The sequence below is a fragment of the Alternaria postmessia genome (genome assembly GCF_024291825.1).
Source record: "Alternaria postmessia strain BMP 2775 chromosome Unknown scaffold_95, whole genome shotgun sequence".
NCBI lineage: Eukaryota > Fungi > Ascomycota > Dothideomycetes > Pleosporales > Pleosporaceae > Alternaria > Alternaria postmessia.
This window is the reverse complement of record NW_026260168.1, coordinates 52,400-74,180: the sequence shown is the minus strand read 5'-3', so window position 1 is coordinate 74,180 and position 21,781 is coordinate 52,400. Positions and strand designations below refer to the sequence as shown.

Sequence of the window (21,781 nt, the reverse complement as noted above, 5' to 3'; positions counted from 1 at the left end):
CAATACTCGAACAACGTCATTTATTACTCAAGTATGGCAGTGTAGATCAAAATCATTATTCGAGCACAATCCGTGACAGACCCTAACGACCCGGGACGGCGCGCAGAGAGACATCGAATATCCTTGAAGCGTTGGAATATTGATCAACATGATTCTACGCCATCTCAAGCAGCTTTACCTGATATTGCTTGGGACGACAGATTACTCGATTAGGCAATAGCAGGAGTCCGTGGGTTGTAGCACCTTGTACGTGAAAAGCAAAGCCCCTTGCAGTAGTTGACTATTGCTGAGGTGAAGCTGCTAAAAGGAAGCGTTCCACCAGATTCTGCCGTGATCGATAGGTGAGGATTGTTGCCTGTCCGAGTATGCATTCCTCAATTTACTCCGTCAAGGATGATTGCTCGGATAGGGAGTATTGCAATCGGTGTGAGCCCTAGAAGATTGATGTGAAAAGGAACTGGAGGGCCTGCTACGTGAAACAATGGTGGACGACTGAAGGTGAGCTAGTATATGTACGCAGTATTACCATTAGGAGAAACACTGAGATCAGGGCTTCAAACTCGAAGTTTCTTGATTGAGAAACGCTGTAAGCACACTGTAGCATTATCGCTAGAGCTCTCGCGAAGAATTTAAACGAAGAAGTCTCTTCACCAGAATGCCAGGGCAATCGACAGATCCTCAAACCTTCCCAATCAGGAAGGAGGGGTAACAACACTTTGTTTGGTGCGCACGCCGCCCCACAAACAACCAACATTGCAAGCCCAGCCAGTGCATTCTGCCTACATTTCTACAAGTCAAAGTTCGTCCATTCTCTGCAATTCCTTGATTGCTCAATACAAGTGAGTCCATTCTTATCGCCAAGCCTGCTCTACGAGTTCCTTCACGCCTCGTGCCTTCATACCCCCCTGTCCAGGAATCGCATCGAAATCAAAGAACCCCTTGGCGAATAGTATGCCAAACGTGGCTATGAAGGGCTGTAGCATCTGTTTTGGAAAGAAAGGATAAAGGTCCTTATGTCCAGGTAACTCGGTTACTTGGTACTTTTGCAAGTTCTCCAACGGATCAAACTGCACATCGAACTTGACGCCTTTGACTTCTTCAGCTATAGCCACGAATTCTTTCCATGTCAGCTTCTCGCCAACGATATAGGATTCGGGTTGCCAGGTGGGGAGGTCAAGCAGACTAGCAGCAAAACGCGCAACATCCGTAGTGTGCGTGAAAGCGACAGGCACGTCGCCAGATCCGGGAATTGCTGCAGCGTTGTTGGCCATATCAAGGACGACAGGAAATGGTCCCATGTGTGACTGAACCTTGGGTATAACGTAGTAGTCAAGAAAAAAGCCGTTGATCACACAGGTGTACTCGAGAGACGAAGCCTCGAGAGCTGTCATCGCAGCGAGCTTAGTTTCGGCTACCGGAAAAATCGCTTTCACTCTGTACTACAATGAGCAGTCTGCTCGTCAATCATTCAGAAGAAAGACTTACTCAGGCGTATATCGGATTCCCCAGAAACTTGGGATGTATCGCTTCGTGCTGGTGGACAGATCCGCGGCTCTGATCAATGCTATCTCTGGCTCCGCTCCAGCCATAGTGTCCAGAGTCGAGATGACCGTGCCAACATCATTGGATTGTAGGACGTCCCTGATAGCCTCCACGTTGCTGTAGTCAAGCCCAAGTACGGGTACGCCGAGCTCTTTGGCTTTGGATTCGCTGCCCTAAAGCTCCATGTCAGCGAAATACATAGCACGCGATACAACTACAAACCAGTCGAGCGAGGACGACGACCTGATGCTTCTCCTGTCCAAGGATGGCTTCGACTATAGTACGGCCGAGCTTTCCGGTTCCTCCTGCGACAGCAATGACAGACATCTCTACGGCAGGCTACTTGTTGTTGGAAGATGATGCGTGGTGTAATCGATCAGTACTGATGTGCTCTTTGATATGGCTCAGTATAGCACCCAGCGACTCTTTTTATACTGCGCAAGACCATAAACACACTTGGCAGTCGGCTTCGGAACCTCATTACATCCTGAATGACCAAGCATACCTAGGTACTCACAGCCTTTGTAAGCAAATCGTAAGTAGTCATTGTTCTTAGCAAAAAATGCATCCGTCTTCTATCTACGAAGGAAAATACATCCGGCCTTACTAACACGTCTGTGCGCGGTAGTCTTCGGATGCAATTTGTATCCGTAGGCAATGTCACATGTCGACAGCCTCCTCAGACGTTATCTCACATGCGTCTTGAGGCCGGAGCGATTGAGGAGTGTTGTGGGAATAAAGAAGGCCTTGAGTGTATCTACTCTGAGATGGACTAATGTTCTAGTGAGATGCACTCCAAACGTGATCGAGAGATGATTCCGATCACGTGCTTATGCTTTGTAAGCCCTAATCCACCAAACGACAAGATCATGTTCTCTCAGCCCAATCTTCTCAACCAACACAAGTGCAAAGCAGTGGGAGCTTTCACAACCATGCTCTGTCATAAACGAATCATCAACGTAAGTACTGTTCAACTCAATAAGAGAACCTTGGAAGTTAACGAGATCGTTTACCTTCATCAGGCATGCCAGCAGTGCAAGGAGAGAAAAGGACGCTGCGACGGTGGTCAACCTTGCTGTAGTTACTGCTCAAAGCATGAGAAACACTGTATCTATACGGTACGGCGGCGACGGGGCCCTGGGAAGAGGTAAACGTGAATAGGAGTTGTACAAGCGGATGAATAGCTTATCTTGTGCAGTAAAGAATCAACCAAGCCCCTCATACAGCAGCATGACCAGGGTAGATACCCTTCGGTGTCAGAACCTGGACGTACTATTGAGAGCGAACAATCAAGATGCCACGAAGAGGTGCGTGACGACACGGTAACTCAGGACTTCAGGGAAGGTAAACCCATAGAAGAAAATCTGGATCAAACTGTATATGACTGACCACGCTGCTCAAAGGCCAAGCCATTCCAAGATGCAATAGCACGAATAAATCAACCCGGAGTCCTTACAGTATTAGTGGAACCGAAAGGATATTGCCTACAGCCGTCAAGCAATTTATAGCATTTTCTGAAGACATCCGCACGACAGCAAGACAGATGCAAGCTCGCATACAGGCGAATCAGAGCTGCTTTGAGAGGAGGAAATTTACATCCCTTCCTCCTGAAGATCATGCAGTGGAATTAATAAGACCAGTCATTGAGGAGGTTCAGCTTCACGGGGTTTTCCTTACGACGGAAGATGTCCTGAAACAACTTGTCGAACAGTACCGTGCCGGCGTGGACGAGTGTTCCAGTGATCCAAGTCGATGGGCTACGCTTTGTTCGTTCCTGGCTATGTCTGCACATCACAGGACAGCCAGTGGGTCCGTCGTTGGAATGTCCTCAATAGCATGGGCATTCTTCAAGAACGCGTTTGCGATGTACGTCGAGCTCGCCATTGTTCAAAGGCCTCAGATCTCCACCTGCGAGGCGTTGCTCGCAATGACTTTGTTCATGCTGCGCACCGCTGATGCCTGCGTCGCTGCACGACTGACAGCTACTGTCGCCCAGTCGGTGTACATGCTGGGTCTGCACAAGTACGAGCATTATATTGATCTGGACGCCATTTTAGCGGAAAGACAGAAAATGATCTTCTGGGTAACATATGTTGTTAATGCTGATCTAGCACACAGGCATGGTACACCCTCATCGCTAGACGTAGATAATTTCGACATTGCATTTCCTGGACACGTATATCATCATGATTCAGACCATTTAGATCACACAGAAGATCTCATACAGACTGAGCAAGCCATTTATCTCCGACGACGAGCTGTCCTTGCTGTGACGCAGTTGCGGATTCACAAAGTACTTCAACAAGCGCTTTCCAGGAATGCCAAGCGAAAGCTTTCTGATATTGAAGATGCCATCACAGCAATCGATAAAGAGCTTCAAGCATGGAAACATTCTTTACCAATCAGTATCCAGCCAGGCTTTCGATCGCACGAGTCGCCGCTCCTCGAAATGCCTATCGCTATGCTACACTACATCTATTTTAGTTGCATAAGCAAAGTCAGCATGGTAGTAGTATTGTTAGCCCGCCCGATGGTATCTGATCCCGTCTCCGACGATCAGCCGGCTGCTGAATTGAATGCATGCCCTTCCAGCAGTCAGCTAGCTAGAGCAGCCTGTGTAATAGCAGCTCGGGAAATACTTCGCGTACAGCTCCGCTTGCAATGGCAGCCATTGACACATCTCTGGTATGTATTTTTTAGAATTCGCTAAATGAAAATCTCATGTTCATTGGCTAACGGCGTCGAGGCAAACACTATGCTTCCCACTCTCCGCATTTCTAATCTTGTTGTCAGAAGTACTTGCGCATCCAGCGTCAGTTCAAGCGCGTACTGATGCTCATCTCATCCACGACTTCGTTCAATATCTTGAGCGCCTCCAAAAAGAAGGAGGTGATGTGCGTGATCTACTTGATGGCTGCAAGAAATTTTATAATATTGCAATGCGATCTGACGAGCAGACAGCTACCTTCGAACAAACAGCAGAAGTAAGTGATTCATCTGTTCCATGAAAAAGCAACGGCGACAAGCTGACTAGCTTGAAGATCCAATTACTACGATCGAGATTTGCGCAAGTCACAGACTGGTTGCAGCTCGCGCAGGGACTGCTAAGCAACATGGCCGCACCCCATAATCAGGCACGCGAAATCTTTTCGGATATTCTTGGACCCGCCACATCGGATGCGACATACGGAGCTTTTGTCCCAGCGTTTATGAAATCTTCCACACACAACTTCTCATTTGGCGTTTGAGGCGGGTCGCATTGCCTAAATAGAATCGATCCTTGCATTCTTCCGGGTATCATCTATGCAGGAAGTATCTATCCTAACGCAGGTAGAACTGTGAAACATGTGTTCTTGAGACATTTGCTTTGAACTTCTTGATCGCATGCATATACTCGCACCCTTTTGAGCTCCCTCGTGCTTCAGCTTGAAGATCTTTACTTTGACATTCTTCCGGCTATGAACTTTGAGTCGGTCAATGGCACATGATTACCAAGGACAGGTCGTACGTTGGATCTGGGTTGATCCCTTCTCAGTCAGCTCGGTACCAAGGTAGATTTATCCGCAATCACGATTCCGCCACAGCTGGAGCATCCAAAACTGCAGCGAAACTCCAGCACTGCGATAGGAGTGTTCGATAGCTAGTCGCAATATGCTGTCCCTACGCCGGATGTAATATGCGAGGTGCGGGATATGTGCGACCACCAAAGGCCCTTCCGCAGAACCCACCCCCGGCCGTCGAAGCCTTCCACGTTACTTGTGGGATTGTCATAGAGTATCGTTTGGTGATCTGATCGAACAGCATCCTTTGGCCGACTAGGTCTATGCTATAGAGGACCGACAACGAGTAAGAGAGTAGTGATGAAGCTTTGGGACGTTCTGCGTAAGCGAAGTGTGATGTGGTTGCCTGCTATGCCAAGAAGCGGGACACGGCTGCGGAGTACGCGAGGCTGAGACTGAGAACAATCCCATCGCAGCTAAATGGACAAGGCTTCGATGGGCAATATCTTTCGATCAACCTACCACCAAGCCAAGAACGCTGGTTCACATCAAGGAGCGGAAGCCGCGACCTACATGAGGAGCGATCGTGGCCATGTCGGCTACTGATGACTTCAATCAAGGTGATACGACTTACGGTGCGCAGAACGGTGCGGAAAATGCCAAGTGAGGCCGCTCCACTTTTTCTTGTGATGCGCCTATATTGACAGGCCCAGGCTATCGGACGAAGCACAAGTCGTCAAAGAGATTGTTCCTAAAACTCCGGACGGTCCCCTACCACATTATGTTTACATCGATGAGCCCTACCAGGCCTACCAGGACTTCTCTAGCAAGAATCTATATGCCTGGAAATTGGAGGCATATACCGAGCCGGTCAATCAGAACAATAGCTTGCTTTCAAGTGGCTTCTGTCAGAGGTGCCATGAGATAGGCAGCAACGATCTCGAACAGATCAAGGCGTTGAGACTAGACAATTCGCAAACTGCAATTATCAGGCTTGGAAAGGTTGATACCAGGTGCAAAAGCTGCAGGTCATTTGCGCGCTGGAGACTCGATGATTCCATCATGAACCAGACAAGAGATTAATTTCTTGTCAATCTAGGATCAGTGAACCTTGATTTACGTCCAGTACAGGGCCGGCTCTGTATCGTCACTGACGATCTGAAATCGTATACCTCTAGCTACCAGCGTCAACATCAGTGTTCCACTCAGCGTCTCATGCTTCCAATGAATACTGTTCCTCTGTGTTCCCAGGATGGAAATATACACCCAACCTTCGGACAAGATGAATGTGAAAACATCTCACAGTGGCTAAAAACATGTATGGCCGACCACTCGAAAGAATGTCCCGAGACTACAGTACGAACCGAATTCACAGTGTATTGTATTGATTGCGAGGATGAGAAAGTTGTTCCGATGCCTCACAACGCCAAGTACTTTGCTCTTAGCTACGTTTGGGGTGACGCAAAAGCACCAGATAACGATGACTCTTTGTCCGATGCCCCCCCCCGTCATCAAGGACGCAATGATAGCTACACTACAATTGTGTTTCCGCTACCTGTGGGTCGATCGGTATTGTATCAATTAACACGATACAACACAGAAGCACCAGCAGATCGTCAATATGGGCAATATCTACGCTGAGGCCACGTTGACGCTCATCGCTGCAGGAGGCGCAGACCATACACTCGGATTGCCCGGAGTCTCTTCTTGTCAGTGCAATTCAGGTGAAGTATTGCAGCTGGGGCCATACTCCTTTGCGCGCCTCTTCAGCAATCCAGTCGATGAACTTCAGGGCTCCAAGTGGGCTACCAGAGGCTGGACGTATCAAGGGGCTGTCATGTCTGTCCGGAAACTGGTTTTCACGCCGAATGGTCTCTACACTCAGTGCAACATGCAGCATTCATTTGGGAGCACTCATCGTGTCAATGGGCAGACAATCATCTCGAGGAGAAGAAACACTGACCAATTTTTCCTGCACAGAAGACGCACGCCAAAAATTGCAACGACAGTAGCTTTTCCGGGTACCTCCACCGATGAGCCAGTTGTCCGTTCGAGAAGTATTCTCGACGCATTCTTCGATCACATCTCCGTGTATATGCGCAGACAGCTGTCTCACGAGTCAGATCGACTAAACGCCATCCAAGGCGTGTTGAATGAGTTCAGATCGCACGAAAAACCGCTGTTCCAAATATTTGGTGTCCTATTTAATTCAGCTTCAAAATGGACGATAAATGCAACACTCTTTTGGCGTATGCAGAACCACAGTGTGCAGCGACGGGCCGACTTCTCTTCATGGTCATGGCTCGGATGGGATTATATTGACGAGCCACCTTATCCATCTGCTCTTCTGTATGGTCTCGAAGACTTGACCACCGCAGAAAGATTCTCACATGTTTTTTGTTATACTCATGGCCTATACTCGTCGCTTGATGAGCACTCAGCAAGAATAAGCGTGGAGATTCTAGGTGGTGGTTTGCTAAACCTCACGGAGGCACATCGGTCCAACATAGCACTTGACACGGCACTGCCTCTAGAAGCTAGGATCATGCCTCATCTTGTGGTTCATGGCATTATTCTCCCTTTGATTTTCGACCGAGACGAGGGAGACCACTGGGTGAATGTTGACGCTCCAAGTGGGCCTTTCCATAAACCCTCCTCATTTCCTTTCACATTCAGAATGTGGTTGGATGTACCAGATGCTCAAGAACAAGATACGTTTCGTCGGAATCGAGTTAGAGAACTGGTTTTAGGACTTTTTGGTTTAGTCATGCACACTCTGATACTCCGAGAGAACGAAAATGCTTGGACGAGAATTGGCATTGGGCAATACAGCTGGAGACTCAAGAACAAACAGAGTTGGATGGAGTGGGGGTATTGAAGTAGTCAAAGAGACGTATTTCAAAGCGCTCAAGAGATATCGGAAGCGCACCATCCGTCTTACTTAGGAAGTAGTTGCGAGGGCTTCAGATGCCGGGAGCAAGGGTAGAATCGAAGGATTTGTCAAGATAGGTATTTATCATCTTATTACCTTCCTGCGCATCATGTAAGATGACCCGCGAACTCTGATCATTGGTACTGCATCTAGCTTCTATTAGGGTAATGATGCGCGAAGGATAAATCGCTCGGCCTTACGAAAGTTCACATTGAGGTACAAAAAAAAAAGTGAGGCAATCAATTGCTCGCGCTTCATCCGGTTGCAGACCATCTTTCCCTTTTCGTCTCCCAATTGAGGCCGCACTGTCACAACTATGCTTATGGTGGACGTACATGATCCACAAGGATTTTAATGTTACATTGCGTATACAGGCTAAGTCAAAATGGCTACTGTCTTAGAATTGATCAACAAGCGTTGTCAAGCAATATAATTACGCCCGAGGCGTCCTACAAGAACACCAAAGGGCGTGCGAAAAGGCTCTGCTTGGGGTTGGTCCTTTGAATGTCTAGTAGCGTTGATTGGCCTGATCGTACGGGTGATCTCTGTTTAGGGCCGTTTCCCGTCTTCCGACCCACAACTGTGGACCTACTTGTAGTCGATGTCGCTTTGACGCACGTGCAGATGTTGTCGACATAAAAAACACGTACGTATTTATGTTCTGACATTGTCGGTCTAGATCCTCTACGCAGTAGACTCCACCACGTCACAAGCAGTCATAGGACCAGTAGACGCCCGGCACGGCTTCAGCACTCCATCTGCTTGACCTTCCGAGCATTTGTACCTGGAGCTACAACACTCTCAGAGTCTCATCTCGCGTGGTTAATCATCATCCTTGTATCGCTAAAGGTTGAGTTCTCCTTTGAGGCCTTGCAAAGCTTTGACCGCTATCTACCATGCAGAACTTAGGATGTCACCTAGATACATCAGGTAAGCTGAACAAAGAGCATGCATGTGCATCTTCCCTTAGACATGGATGAGAGAAGTATAAAAGAGTAGACTGCAGCCGGTCAAGAGAGCACTCATCGCACCATCAATCGCTCCTCTACAGACTTGACTTGATATCTTTCAATATCACAGCTCTTTTTACTTCTACAAAATGAAGCATTTTACCACTATCTTCGCCCTCGCTGCTGCAGTAGCAGCTATCGATATCCAAGGACACATCGAGTCACACTGTGGTGGTGGAAACAGGGTCACGTTCACCAACGTGAACCCCGACCGATGCTACGCTACCGGCGGTGTATCATGGGCTTACTCGTTCCGTGCCATTCCCACAAACTGGAGACTGAGCACCAGGTCGCACGGAGGAGGTAACTGTGGGCCTATAATCCATGTGTTCGACTCGAATGGCAGGGATCTGGTCTGCCATGGTGGAGAAGTCAACAACGTGGAGTACACGGGAGCTGGTTATAGCTTCATCAACAAGAGGAGGTCAACCGACGTCGCTTCTGATAGCCAGGACTGCATCAAGCCAGACCTTTTGGAGATTGAAGGCGGTTCGACATACAACCTTCTGGATCTCGAAGACGAGACATACAAGACCATGTAAGAGAACCTCTAACCACGAAACATAATGCTGGATATATCATACTGACAACACGGTCCTGTATAGGCTCGCATATGCTTCGAACGGCACAACTGCCTCGGATATGCCAAGCATATTCGATGAGTACATTGTACAGTAAGGTTACCCGTTATGACCCGAGATACACAATGTCGCGAGGCGCCCTTGCATCAAAAGCTTTAGATATCCGTCCATATCAACTATATCATCCCAAGTCTTTTGCGATGGGTCAAATAGGATGTGTTCTCTACATCTCCACTTTCTGGCGATGAATTTCTCAATTTCGCTCAAGAAATCGATGGTTTTGTGAGAACTTCTGAAACCAAGTCTGCCTCTTTACCTTTTATTTCGAAGTCTGTAAAGTTTCAAACGATCTTTATGTGGTCTGAGTCGAAGGTTTGAGCTATGACAATCGTGATCTTAACGCTCTGCAATGATCGGTCGAAGAAACACTTTCTAACAGCACTTCCTAGTAGAATTTCCAACAAAGGCTAGGGAATTATAGAGGCATTGCTGTGGGAGTGGATGCAAATCATGCGGGTAACGACTAAGCCAGCAAACGAAGTTAAAACATGCTCTTCACAACGGTGCTACAGAGATGCGGGCATACTATAGCGGTTGTCTATTTTTGTTGTTGTGTAATTTCCTATGCAATCTGCAGCACATTCCTTGTGGAGGCACGTCACCGCTTTACCCGCTTCTCCTTGATATTGCTACCAAAGACGTTTAGCTGTGCTCGGCTTCCCGTCTCTACAGGTCTTATATCAGGATCTTTGTTCTTCTCTTTAGCCTCTCGTTTCGCTTTGCGGTCGCGCCACCGCTCGCGCCAAGACATAGTTTTCAGGCGCTCATCTTCTTCGCGCTGCTCGGCTGTGACTGGCGCGCATACCGCGTTGATTCTGGTCGCGATCACTTCGTCGTTCGCTGCTTTCGTCTTCGGTGTCTTGGTTTCCCAAAATGGCGGTGGCAGATTCTTGATGTAGTCGCTATAAGATTCTTTGGCTGCTTGCGACTCTTGAGTTGTTTGTCGATTGGGGGGCATTGTTGGAGTTGAATCTACTAGGGTTGCAAGGCTCGCGTCATCGCGGGGGTCTGAGCGGGCGACTGGGCTGTCTTGTTTGAGGTCGCCAGTCGCTTTGAAGGTATCTTCAGAGGTCATGTTGGAGGTGTTGACAAAGATTGCGATTAGTGAGAGTTTTGAGCGAGTGCATATGAGTACGTGGGGTTGTCAGGCGTGCCACTATTTTTGAAGGAAGCTTGGTGCGGGGCTCTATTGCGTAGATTTCTGGGAAAGAACTTGATGTCCATGTCAGCAGTTTTCTTGATCGCGTTTGTGGTCCTATCATAAACAGGCTGATGCACAGCCACAAGCTGCTGACCACCACAATCCGCCAAGGTTATTACATAAGCTCTGATACCAGTCTATCGTCCGTGTAGATCTTGATTGGTGCTGGGCATTGTGGTGCCAGCCACCGACCAGGGTTGCGTCGTGCTGACGGCTTAACGCCCTGGAGAGGAGATCAGCTGCACTGCTCGATGCCCAGTATATTGAGGAGCCACGCCCCAATATTTTTGTTTGAGAGCGCCTCCGTTTGACATTAATACACACAGCCTTCATCGCAATGACCGCCAGTCGTGGTGCCAAGTATAAAACGCATTTCGACTCCAAGCAAAAGCTACGACCTATCTTCACGTCACTGAACGGTGACAACTCATGGCTTCTGTCCTTTCCTCGACCTTTTGCGGAGCGCCAAAGTACAGGCAAGGCATACTTCCATATCGTGCACGACCCTTGGCTCAATGGACCCGAAGTTCAAGTGTCGTCATGGATAGTCTTTCTTGCTTTATCGTCCCCACCTGCCGTCAGAAATGGCGCAGGCGTTGAACGACTTGTGCTAGAAATTGAGTCCGCAGCAGCCGAAGCAGGCATTGTCGCGTCTTCCACAATTCAGACGGCCAACGGCAAATCTCCAGTGGATGCCATACTCGTAAACTTGAATTATGGAGATCACCTCCACACACCCACGCTCTTAACCTTCTCTTCTTCAGTTCCTGTCTTCACCACGCCAGAAGGAGCTCTCATCATCAAGAAACTTAATCACTTCGAGACCATCACCACCTACAAAGATCTTGAGCAAGACACGTTCACCGGCGACTGGATGACCTTGCACCCAAGTCCCATCCTCCCCTCCTACCTAACAATCTTTCGCATCAAAGGACATCACGAACTCAACTTCCTCAGTGCTTTGATCTGGACCCCCGAACCGGGCACGTATGAAGCAGTTCTCTATTCGCCGCACGGTCTGCACACTTCCACGCAAGCTCTGCAGATGTTTCTGCACCGCTCTACCCCTAGCTTCTCTACTCTTGCAATGCTGCATGGGCTCAAGGAGAGTTGGACTTGGAATTGGCAAACTACTTTCGGGGTAGCGAGTGGACTGCAGTTGTATAGGGAGAGTGGAGCGAAGTATTGGATTAGTACACATAATGATCAGCTGAGTTATGGAGGTTTGGTGTGGTGGTTTGCTAATGATATCTTCAGGACGTTGGAGTGGGGGTTGGGGCAGGAGAAAAGAGGAGAAGGGGAGGTGATGAAGGAAGTTAAGGTTGAGGAAGTGCAGAACGGGGAATGTCTTGTGTTAGTGTAAAGGTTGGTAGCCAATTTGAGACCGCTTTCTTTGTCGCTCTTCGCGCCCGACATGAGCTTATACATTAACTGTAGTCTAGGGTAGCACCACCCCCAATCTACGTCCTTTGGTCTAGCGTAAATCCCTATGATATCGCATGCTACTAGTGAATCAGTGCCGTGGGTAGTTGTATCATCTGTGGGAATCTTGACTGGGAGCGCAGTCAAAAATATATATAATCATGACACACACATTTTACACAAATGCAAATGCAATCACAATGATGACTGAACCATCGAGCATTGTTTCCGATGACTCATGGAATGCTCCAGTACGACGTTACAAGGACAGAAGAACAGCCAAGTCTTTCTAGAGCAGTGATAGTCTTATGCTACGTCATACAGACAGTTAGGCATCTTTTCCTGCGCCCCTCAGGGCTAACAGCTGTTCGACAGGTATCATGATTCTGTCAATCCCTCTTGGAAGGCGGTTGGTCAGTATGAGGGTTATGTACGTAGATGGTGTTATGATTGTCGCAAACATATAGTTATTGGATGTATATCTTCTTAGAAGGGCGTAAAAGAATTGGAAGCTGGGTAAGTCGTCTCGATAGATCAGTCGTTGGGAAGCGAGACGAACGCTTCCGACAAACTACATACGCCAATGTTATCCAAATCAGGGATGGTGCTCTTGCTTTTTTGGCATGTGGTCCTGATCACCCCACCTGCAGACTATGACTTTAGTGGCTTTGTCTGGAACCTTTCGTCTGCTGTCGAAGCTATCCACCGATAATAATACTCCGAAGGCTGTGCTTCTTGGAACCATTACTAATCGTCTATACGGCGTATGATCCCAACATACAACAGGCTCGTCACAAACCGCTAGCAAAGGCCGAGCCCCCAATCCCACCAGGCCATGTGCGTATTGAAGTAGCATAGCCAACCAGAATGTTTGAACTTAGCTCGTATGTTCTTATCGATTCAGGAGACATGCACTTACTGCGGCTTTGGCCTGCTTCTTGTTCTGAGCTGCCTTGAGCTTTTATTCTGATTAGGAGTCACAAGGCGGTGGTGGCGGTGGCGCAGCGGAATACAATTCAAAAGTCAGCCGCGGCTGAAAGCGACAACAGATATCTCAATGCTGCAGGGTTTCCATATCCTGCGCAACTCCAACTGAACGTCAGAAAATGAAGTGGCTCACAAGTTTTGAACGTAATTTCAATGTGCGACCAACTTCACCTACCAAGGGACTGGGGTCGATACCAGCAGCATCAACAACAGCCTACGGAGTTGACCCTCCTCGCTTATCTCAATACCAAGCTACACAAAGCCCTCTGGACTTCGAACATTACATTCGTCCCGAAGTTGTATGTGACCCACAACGGCGAACTACCGCAGAACACCAGGCCTCGACGTTGGACACGACCAATGAGGCGATGTTCTCAATAGCGGGAGAGGAAAACAACGAGGACGAAAATGGACAGCTCTTTGCGCGCCCTCTCAAGAGACGGGGTACTCCGAGGTATCTCCCGTATTCTAGAGATCGTATTCCAGTCGAGGCAAGATCTCCATCACCTGCCAGCTCAAGGTCATTAGCGGACTACAACAGTTCGCCGTACCCTAGCCCACACACTCCTAGTGTAGTGATCGAGCCTTCTGTTCTCCCTCCGACCCAAGAGGTTACTTCGCCAAAAGTCGATAGTTCAAGCAAGCCAACATGCTCTTTGAATCTGATGTGCTATAGATCTGGCAGGCAGGGCTGTATAAGACGCCAGATTCGGGTTGCCAGTAAAACCAGATGGGCTGCGTCTATACCCGATATTCCAAAGGAATTCTGGGACGAAAAACTCGATATGATTTGCAACGATCAACAGTTCTTCCATGCACTCCATCAAGAGTATGAACAGCACATTTGTGGCTTTTGGAGACGGTACCTGTCGCTCAAAACGCTGAGGCAAATTCGGCTCTTATCATATACGCCTACTACCCGTCCAGAAGTTGTTCCGATGGACGACTTCACCCTTCAGGAGGTGTTCTACGCGTATCGACATCCGGAGAGCATCAAAACAGAATTGGAATGAATTGAATGGGTATTTCGTCTTCGTCAAGCTGACCGACGTCATGCTCTAGAGTTTGTTGAAGGTTGGAGCGGTTTCCGCATTGGACTCGTTGGATCAGTGCCGTGGGTAGTAGCGACAGTAGTGGGCGTTGCATGGACAGCGAAAGGTGGTGATGCACAGACGGCTTTCACAGTCGCTGCATTCATACTGACTGTTGGTACTTGTGAGTCGAACTGGTTACCATAAAAGTCTGCCCGCTAACACATCCAAGCTTTACTGGCGCTTCTCGCTATCGTCAGCAAAATTGAGTCTTGAAGCACGTTGCCGGGATCCATCGTCCCTTGCTCGGGGTCTCGCAGGCATACAAAACGATATTCGCGACAACGTACTCACTGGATCCATCCACTTTATCTGGTTTGAGAGTCGAATCCTCTAGCAGCGACGCTTGCGAGTGAGAAAACACGCCATTGGTTCGCTGTATCATACGCCAACAGGCAAACATGCGGTGAGGCTAGTGTTTCGCTTCGCGCAACCCATATCGTCGTTGGGAAGAATTACTATGCGGGACGTGACCCGCTGTGGGCACCAACAAATAAGGCGAAGGATGCCATCATGCAAGATTTGGGACTCGCGCTTGTCAATGATGAGCATTGGGACCAGTAACCGTGAGAGTCCTTGAAGATGCGCGATCCGGATCTCGCTTAGCGCTCCACAGAATTATCTGTATTGAGTGCTCGAAGTCTTTCTTAAGGATACGAGTCGGATAAGATCGGGTGGGAGAAGAGTAGACCGTCGAATTACATCTCGGTTGTCGACCTCTTGACTGTTTTGCAGGCTTTTGCGGATGTTAGTTTTTGGGCCAATAAATCAACGTTGCAGCGCAATTGGAAGAATGGTCGAAACACTTCCTTCTTCCATTTTTGGACGGCAATGTACGGCAGATAGGGAGGATTCGAGGTGCTAGACCGAGGTAGGACTCATGGTCTTGGGGCGACCTCTTTACTGGGTAATTTCTAGCAAGATATGTTTGCATGAAAAACCCGTTGCTCGTTGTCGGCAGGTTCCTTCTACAGCACACCAGTGAATCGATGAGCCATGGATTCATCATCCAGGCGGGACGGGGTCCAGATGAAATTCCTCGGTCCAGAGCTTGTTATCGCGTAGCTCGCAGCCTGCAGGATTTACCCGCCACATTCGGAAATACCGTTATGTATCTAAGATTTCGCCCGTTTCTGGGATGTGCCGCTGCGTTAGTCCGGATAACATCTTCTTGCGTAGTGTGATGGTTGGTAGTACTCCGCGCAAGTCAAACAAGGAGACACACCATCGCTGAGGCCTAGCTTCATCTAGCGGCTTGGCGCGATGTCATCCTGAATCCTCCTATCGAGAGTTCGTGTCACCAGTTTCAACACGTTCTCCGCGACATTTGGCTAGAAATTCGTGTATTTCAATCGAGAGTCCTACAACGGGAAGCTTTCTTAATGTTTCGGCGACTCCGCTTGTGGATAAAGTGGCATACTGTTCCGCCCAACCGCAAGCCAATCAGCTTCGCCGTCAGGCATGCTGCTACAATTTCCTGAACCATCCACTTCACGAAAAGAAGACCATCGTTTTCCGCAAGCGAGCGTCACGCCATCGCGCTATATATCAATGGAGGCATCCGTCCGATTAAGCGACGATGAAGAGCTAACTCCAATGATGCGGACCGCTCCCGGCACTGATTTAGTGTGATGATCGGGTTCCCGCTTCGCCTGAAGACCGAGTACTGCGTGCATGCTCTCTAGATTGCGTCCCGGAAAGCTGGAAAATTTGCTGTCTTACCTGCCAACTGGGGCAAGGATACGTTCAACAAACGCGCGGCTCAAACCACCTCGGGATCAATCGAGGTCTTCGTCGACAACAACCTCGGAACACGTGCCTGTGTTCGTGCATCTACTTGACACCGCTTGCATGGCACGAAGTCTACCATGATGAGCAGTGTCATGCGTGTACTTGCCAGAACGTTTCGCAAGAAAGCTTTAGCTGCGTAAGCATTCTTTTCGATTATTCCGGTCGAAACCCACAAGGTCTCGAGGGCGGCATAAGGTAATGAACGGCTCCTTTAGCCGGCATGCCAGCCGCTTTGTGCCCAACGCGACAGCTTCACTATAGTTTTCTGGCGTTGGCGCTGTTGCGTAGCTGCAGGTCGCACCGCGTCGCTGTACTACTCTTCACGAAGAGAGCCGTGTCGGCGGGTCCGTACCTGATACACTCACCCTGCTTTTGGCTACCCGCGCCGCTCACCCCACAAACCATACAACATGGTCATTTTCGCGATAGTCGTAGATCGGTCTCCGCTCAACAGCCATCATAGCGCATGTCTACGACGATGAATCAAGTCATTATATCGGACTTGAATCGGACGCCCATCGTTCAGATCCTCACTTGGTTCACTCTTGTTACCAGTCTGTTGGCATTCTTCACGCACGCCGGTATCAAGTTCTATGTGTTCCGGAGCCTCACGATCGAGTCATGGCTCGTTCTTGCAGCCTTGGTAAGTTCAACACCAGAATGCTGCGAGCGTTGACTAACGGAGTTGACCAGGTATTCTGCGTCGCACAGTCGATCGCAGTGTCACTGCAAGCTCACTACGGCTTTGGCACACCGATTGCGACCTTAGACGGATACCAGATTGAGTCGAACCTCAAAGTAATCTCATACGTCCGCTCGAGTACCTGGTCAGGAATGCTGATATGAGTGTAGTGTGAATACGCTGCGATGATCCTCTTCATCGTCTCCCTTGGCTTCTCGAAGCTTGCTGTCGTAGCATTCGTCCATCAATTGACGCCCTCCGAACTTCATCGTAGAATCAACTTTGGCGTCCTGGCTGTGATAACTCTGTGGCTGGTGTGTTCCGTATTAGTCGCAGCGTTCGAATGCCGGCTACCACGGCCGTGGGACAGGACATTGGATCGATGCATCGACCGTGTTAGTAAACTGCACAGATGCCGATTCGGCCTTGTGACTGACTATGGATAGTTGACCTGGTGGAATATCGTTTCCTGTTTCAACATCGTAACGGAGATCGCGATCGTGGCACTGGAATTGGTCATAACAGCACAACTTCAAATACGACGACAACGGAAGGCGGCGGTCATGACTTTATTCTCATGTCGACTGCTGTAAGTTCGAAGTTTCGAACGCACTCCAGTCAGTACTGACAATCTCTTCGTAGCGTTCTCGTTGCTGCTGCGATCCAGCTTGGCTTCTTCAACGGCGAAAGCACCGATGCTGCTCTGAAGGACGATCTGACACTCGGTTATTGGCGATCAACCATCTGCAACCAGATTGTACAATGTATTGCCATTGTGACAACATGCCTTCCATACACCAAATTATTTATGGAGGGTTTCGAATCGGGGCTGATGCGTTTGGACGACTTACGTCGTCGAGGGGAGCATACCTCCAAAGACGACAGCAAAGGGTACCAGCTCATGGACATATCACGGTCAGGGCGCTCAGAGCATTCTACCCGTTCTCAGGGCGGGCCCGATAGAAGCATCAAGGTATCGAAGAGTTGGGCAGTGCAGGTAGACCCCGTAGCCCACATGCCGGCTACAACAATACCGCAGTGAAAACCATAGCACTACAGTGCGAATATATCCATAGTAGACGAGCTTTCAAAATGTACATACCAACACATGCAAAAATTTGGCGTTCATTGCAGCGAGCGCGCACCCCTGCTATACCCTCGTTTCGCCTTGCATGTGGCACGGCACGTATGCCGCAGCATATGCGCCTAGTTTTCTTTGAGTAGGTGGTCCGGACCGGGACACGGTGGTGTGATTTTATTGGTTTGCGGGATATAGGGTAACGGTAAGGATCTTGTACGAGGATCAACAAGTCCATCTCGGCTGGAATGTTGTGCATAAGCCGCTTTTCATCTATGCAGCTGCTGTAGTACTTGTTCCTACGGCAATTCGTTTCTCGCTTTATTCTTTTGCGCTCATCTCTCTTTCCCTTTCATCATCTATTCGTATCACAGGTCCCTTGATTGTTTTTCTTCTCGGTTTCCCTTCTCGTGTTGGTGATACAATGGCGTCGTCTACGACCAAGAGTGGCGATGTCGAGCTGATCGTCTCGCCGACTCAGTCCACCAACAAGACCGACGACCTTGCGCTAGCGAGACTGGGAAAGAAAGCTGTGCTAAAGGTACGTATCATCTCTACAGCTTTTGCTTACATCACTAACGGCATTGCAGCGCCGGTTTGGTTTCCTATCCATCCTAGGATTCAGCTGTACCGTTTTGATCACCTGGGAAGGATCTCTTGTGTTAGTTGTACAACACCCCAGTACTACATTGACACGTAACTAACAAGGTCTAAGGCTGTTCCTGGTCGGTTTCCAAAAGTGAGTAATGGTACGACGTACTGACGAAGAGACTGTATGCTGAAAGAAGAAGTGGTGGGCCGGCTGGTGTCATCTATGGCTACCTTACCGTCTGGGTAGGCACTGTATCCGTCTTCATGGTTCTCAGCGAGCTTGTCTCAATGTGAGTGGCAATCGAAGTCCAGTATAACAAAGGCCAATTGCTAAGAATGAACCAAGGGCGCCTACATCTGGTGGTCAGTACCATTGGGTGTCTATGCTTGCTCCTCCAAGCTCTGCGAGACTGCTTAGCTACATCTCAGGTACGGCAATTTTCTTCCAAATTCCAAACTTCATGACTTGATCGTTTGTTAACACACTTTTGTATAGGTTGGCTCACACTATGCGGCTGGCTCGCCTCTCTTGGCTCCGGCGCCTTCCTGACCGGCGGTCTCATCCAAGGTCTCCTCATGCTCTGCCAACCTGACACCTACGTCCCGCAAAATTGGCACGTTACCCTCCTCTACTGGGCCATCATCGCCTTCTGCGTCTTCATTAATATCGCTGCCGGATGGCTACTGCCCAAGTTCGAAGGCGCGCTACTGGTCTTGCATATCCTGGGTTTCTTCGCCATCTTGATCCCTCTTCTAGTGCTAGGACCGCAGGGCAATGCTAAAGAGATCTTTACGACATTTGTCAACATGGGTGGCTGGCAAAGCCAAGGATTGAGCTTTTGTGTTGGAATCATGGGGAGTGTATTTGCCTTTGTTGGTGGTGACGGGCCAATTCATGTGAGTATGCTCATAAAAGAGACGAATGCATGCCACTACAATTCGCAGCAAAGCACTAACATGCTGTTATAGTTGTCCGAAGAAATCCACAATGCACAGGTTGTAGTGCCTCGCTCCATCATGACCGGCATTGCAATCAACGGCTCTCTCGGTTTCGCCATGATCCTCACCGTGCTTCTCCGCATGGGCAACCTCGACGAAGTGCTCGATGAGAATCCTGCTTTCCCTTTCATGGCCATATTCCACCGCGCTGTGCAATCGCGATCCGGTGCTGCAGTCATGGCATCGATCGTCATGGTACTTACCATCAGCGCGAACGTAGGCTTCTCCGCGTCAACATCAAGGATATGTTGGGCCTTTGCCCGAGACAGAGGACTACCTGGATGGAGAACTTTGAGCAAGGTATGTATACAGCCCCTTTATTTATGTGAGAGGAAAGAAGCAGTGTTAATTCCAACCAGGTCAGCGATCGTACGTCCATCCCCGTCTACGCTGTAGCCTTCACAAGCTTCATCGCCTGCCTACTCGCCCTCGTAAACATCGGATCAACCGTCGCCTTCAACGGTGTAATCTCCGTCGCTATCGCCGGTCTCTTCTCGTCTTACCTGCTCACATCATCTCTTCTTCTTTATCGCCGCTGCACCGGTGCCATTCTCACCCCCAGCGAAGCTTTCGACACGGACACAACATCTTCCTCCACAACCAGGGACGGAATGTCACGCACCGTCTGGGGCCCTTGGCGCCTTCCCGGAGCCATCGGCATCGCAAACAATGTCTTTGCTTGTGCGTATCTTAGTTTCGTCTTTTTCTTTAGCTTCTGGCCGAGCTTTGCTGCTGTCACGCCTGCGAATATGAATTGGGCTGTTTTGGTCACGGGTGCCATCGCTGGGATCAGTGCGATTTATTATGCGGTTTGGGCGAGGAAGACGTATCATGGGCCTGTTATTGAGATTGATGAGCGAGATCTCAGTGGAAGGGTTAGTGTGATTGAGCAGAGGCATGATTTGGGGAGTACGTAGAGTATGGGTGGGTGTTTGGATTGTTTGGGTGCAGGGGAGTGGTGTTTAGTATATTTCGAATACCGCTTGGAGCCTGTGTAATTGTGCATAAAAATAATTCTTCTCGTCCTGAATACAAAAGCGTACTGATCAATCAAGCAGCGTAATCGGGTTCGTTGCATGACCAAGTCACGTCGGTCAACCTCTGCCTGCCTAATCCACCTCGTAAATGCCTTTCCAGAAGCGAAGGCTGATTCCACATGCTCAACCCAGCCTCCACGTATTCCATTGAGATCAGCAGATATCCAAGATCTCAACTTCCATCTCCTTATTGTTACAAACCGCCCGGATACGATCGACTGTGTTCTTCTTTTCTTGAGCTTTCATAGCAGTCATATCTCTCAGGACCAGTCGCTTTAGATTTGGTACTAGGGTAAAAATGTGTTCATAGTAGGAAATTTTGTTTTCGATGGGGTAAGCATAGTTTGACGTAAGTACTTCAATCCTATGCCTTTGAGCAGAAGTAAGTTGTTGCAGTAGTGGCCCGGTGCCTACATCCGTCATCGCGCCGAACGAATTGAAAGTGAAAGCGTAGTACTCTCCGAGCTCATGACGGATCTGGGTACATGCGAGTGGCAAGTTGATGGCCATGATCTGTTTGATGGGTTTGAGACTCCAGATCTTTTGCCCTAAAGAGCGACCCCATAGCTGTGACTTTTGGTCACCACTGGAAATGACATAGATCTCATTGTCTCCGAGCGCAAAGTTGTAAATCTGATTGCGTATCTCGCTTGGTAACCGCAGGAAGGGTGAATCGAATTGATTCCGCGCAGTGATGGCTTGACAGACACCAGCGTCACCGACTTTGGTTTCTGATTCTAGCATGGCTATATCCGGATGTACTACAGTTGAGAAAATTTCGACAGGATGTGGTTGCAAGTTTTTGTCGTCTGTAGTTTTATGCTCGAGTTTTGGCCGCTTGCGTCGATCGCGTGTCACTCGATTGGTAGATGACATACTGATCGCTGAACAAGTAACCGAGAATTTTTGGGCGTGAAAACCTCGATATGCGAAATGGTGTCCTGGCGTGCGTCTTGTGGTGTCTGTTCGCTGTCGATGACGATCGATCCGGTGCAGCTGTGCGTGCTATCGTAATGACTGGTCTTCAACTGGCTTACTATCATACTAAAACAATAGACAAGAGACCCACTGAAGAGCTGATTCTCCAAAGAGGAATTGAGATGAGCGGGATATATAACACCCGATCCATGGTTCGGATGCCTAGTGCAAGCGTGGTGCAAGCGGCGCTGGTGCCTGATTGACCCCATTCTTGAACTTTGGAGTCAGCGCTGTTGAGGTTTAAGTACGGCTTGGACTTGACGCTTGTCGGCTCAGACTGTACTCCAAAGAGTTTGAAG

General features: G+C 49.0%; 6 protein-coding genes across 6 annotated transcripts; 3 read left to right on the top strand and 3 right to left on the bottom strand.

Annotated features, from left to right (window-relative positions):
- Positions 1-851: 851 nt before the first annotated feature.
- Positions 852-1,869, bottom strand: J4E82_009605 (uncharacterized protein; the record flags this gene model as incomplete). Its single annotated transcript, XM_051735828.1, has 3 exons — positions 852-1,434; positions 1,486-1,715; positions 1,765-1,869. The coding sequence occupies 3 exons, from the start codon at positions 1,867-1,869 to the stop codon at positions 852-854; spliced, it is 918 nt and encodes a 305-aa protein (XP_051584424.1).
- A 7,204-nt stretch (positions 1,870-9,073) lies between these two features.
- On the top strand, positions 9,074-9,662 carry J4E82_009604 (uncharacterized protein; the record flags this gene model as incomplete). Its single annotated transcript, XM_051735827.1, has 2 exons — positions 9,074-9,522; positions 9,590-9,662. The coding sequence occupies 2 exons, from the start codon at positions 9,074-9,076 to the stop codon at positions 9,660-9,662; spliced, it is 522 nt and encodes a 173-aa protein (XP_051584423.1).
- A 561-nt stretch (positions 9,663-10,223) lies between these two features.
- On the bottom strand, positions 10,224-10,700 carry J4E82_009603 (uncharacterized protein; the record flags this gene model as incomplete). Its single annotated transcript, XM_051735826.1, has 1 exon — positions 10,224-10,700. The coding sequence occupies one exon, from the start codon at positions 10,698-10,700 to the stop codon at positions 10,224-10,226; it is 477 nt and encodes a 158-aa protein (XP_051584422.1).
- A 5,895-nt stretch (positions 10,701-16,595) lies between these two features.
- On the top strand, positions 16,596-17,841 carry J4E82_009602 (uncharacterized protein; the record flags this gene model as incomplete). The annotated part of the gene is made up of 5 exons (XM_051735825.1): positions 16,596-16,760; positions 16,811-16,915; positions 16,970-17,194; positions 17,246-17,388; positions 17,442-17,841. 5 exons carry the CDS (start codon positions 16,596-16,598, stop codon positions 17,839-17,841), a joined length of 1,038 nt encoding a protein of 345 aa, XP_051584421.1.
- A 460-nt stretch (positions 17,842-18,301) lies between these two features.
- J4E82_009601 (uncharacterized protein) lies at positions 18,302-20,384 on the top strand (the record flags this gene model as incomplete). The annotated part of the gene is made up of 8 exons (XM_051735824.1): positions 18,302-18,418; positions 18,468-18,538; positions 18,593-18,616; positions 18,669-18,758; positions 18,815-18,897; positions 18,965-19,365; positions 19,438-19,767; positions 19,827-20,384. The coding sequence occupies 8 exons, from the start codon at positions 18,302-18,304 to the stop codon at positions 20,382-20,384; spliced, it is 1,674 nt and encodes a 557-aa protein (XP_051584420.1).
- A 273-nt stretch (positions 20,385-20,657) lies between these two features.
- On the bottom strand, positions 20,658-21,380 carry J4E82_009600 (uncharacterized protein; the record flags this gene model as incomplete). The annotated part of the gene is made up of 1 exon (XM_051735823.1): positions 20,658-21,380. The coding sequence occupies one exon, from the start codon at positions 21,378-21,380 to the stop codon at positions 20,658-20,660; it is 723 nt and encodes a 240-aa protein (XP_051584419.1).
- Positions 21,381-21,781: the final 401 nt, after the last annotated feature.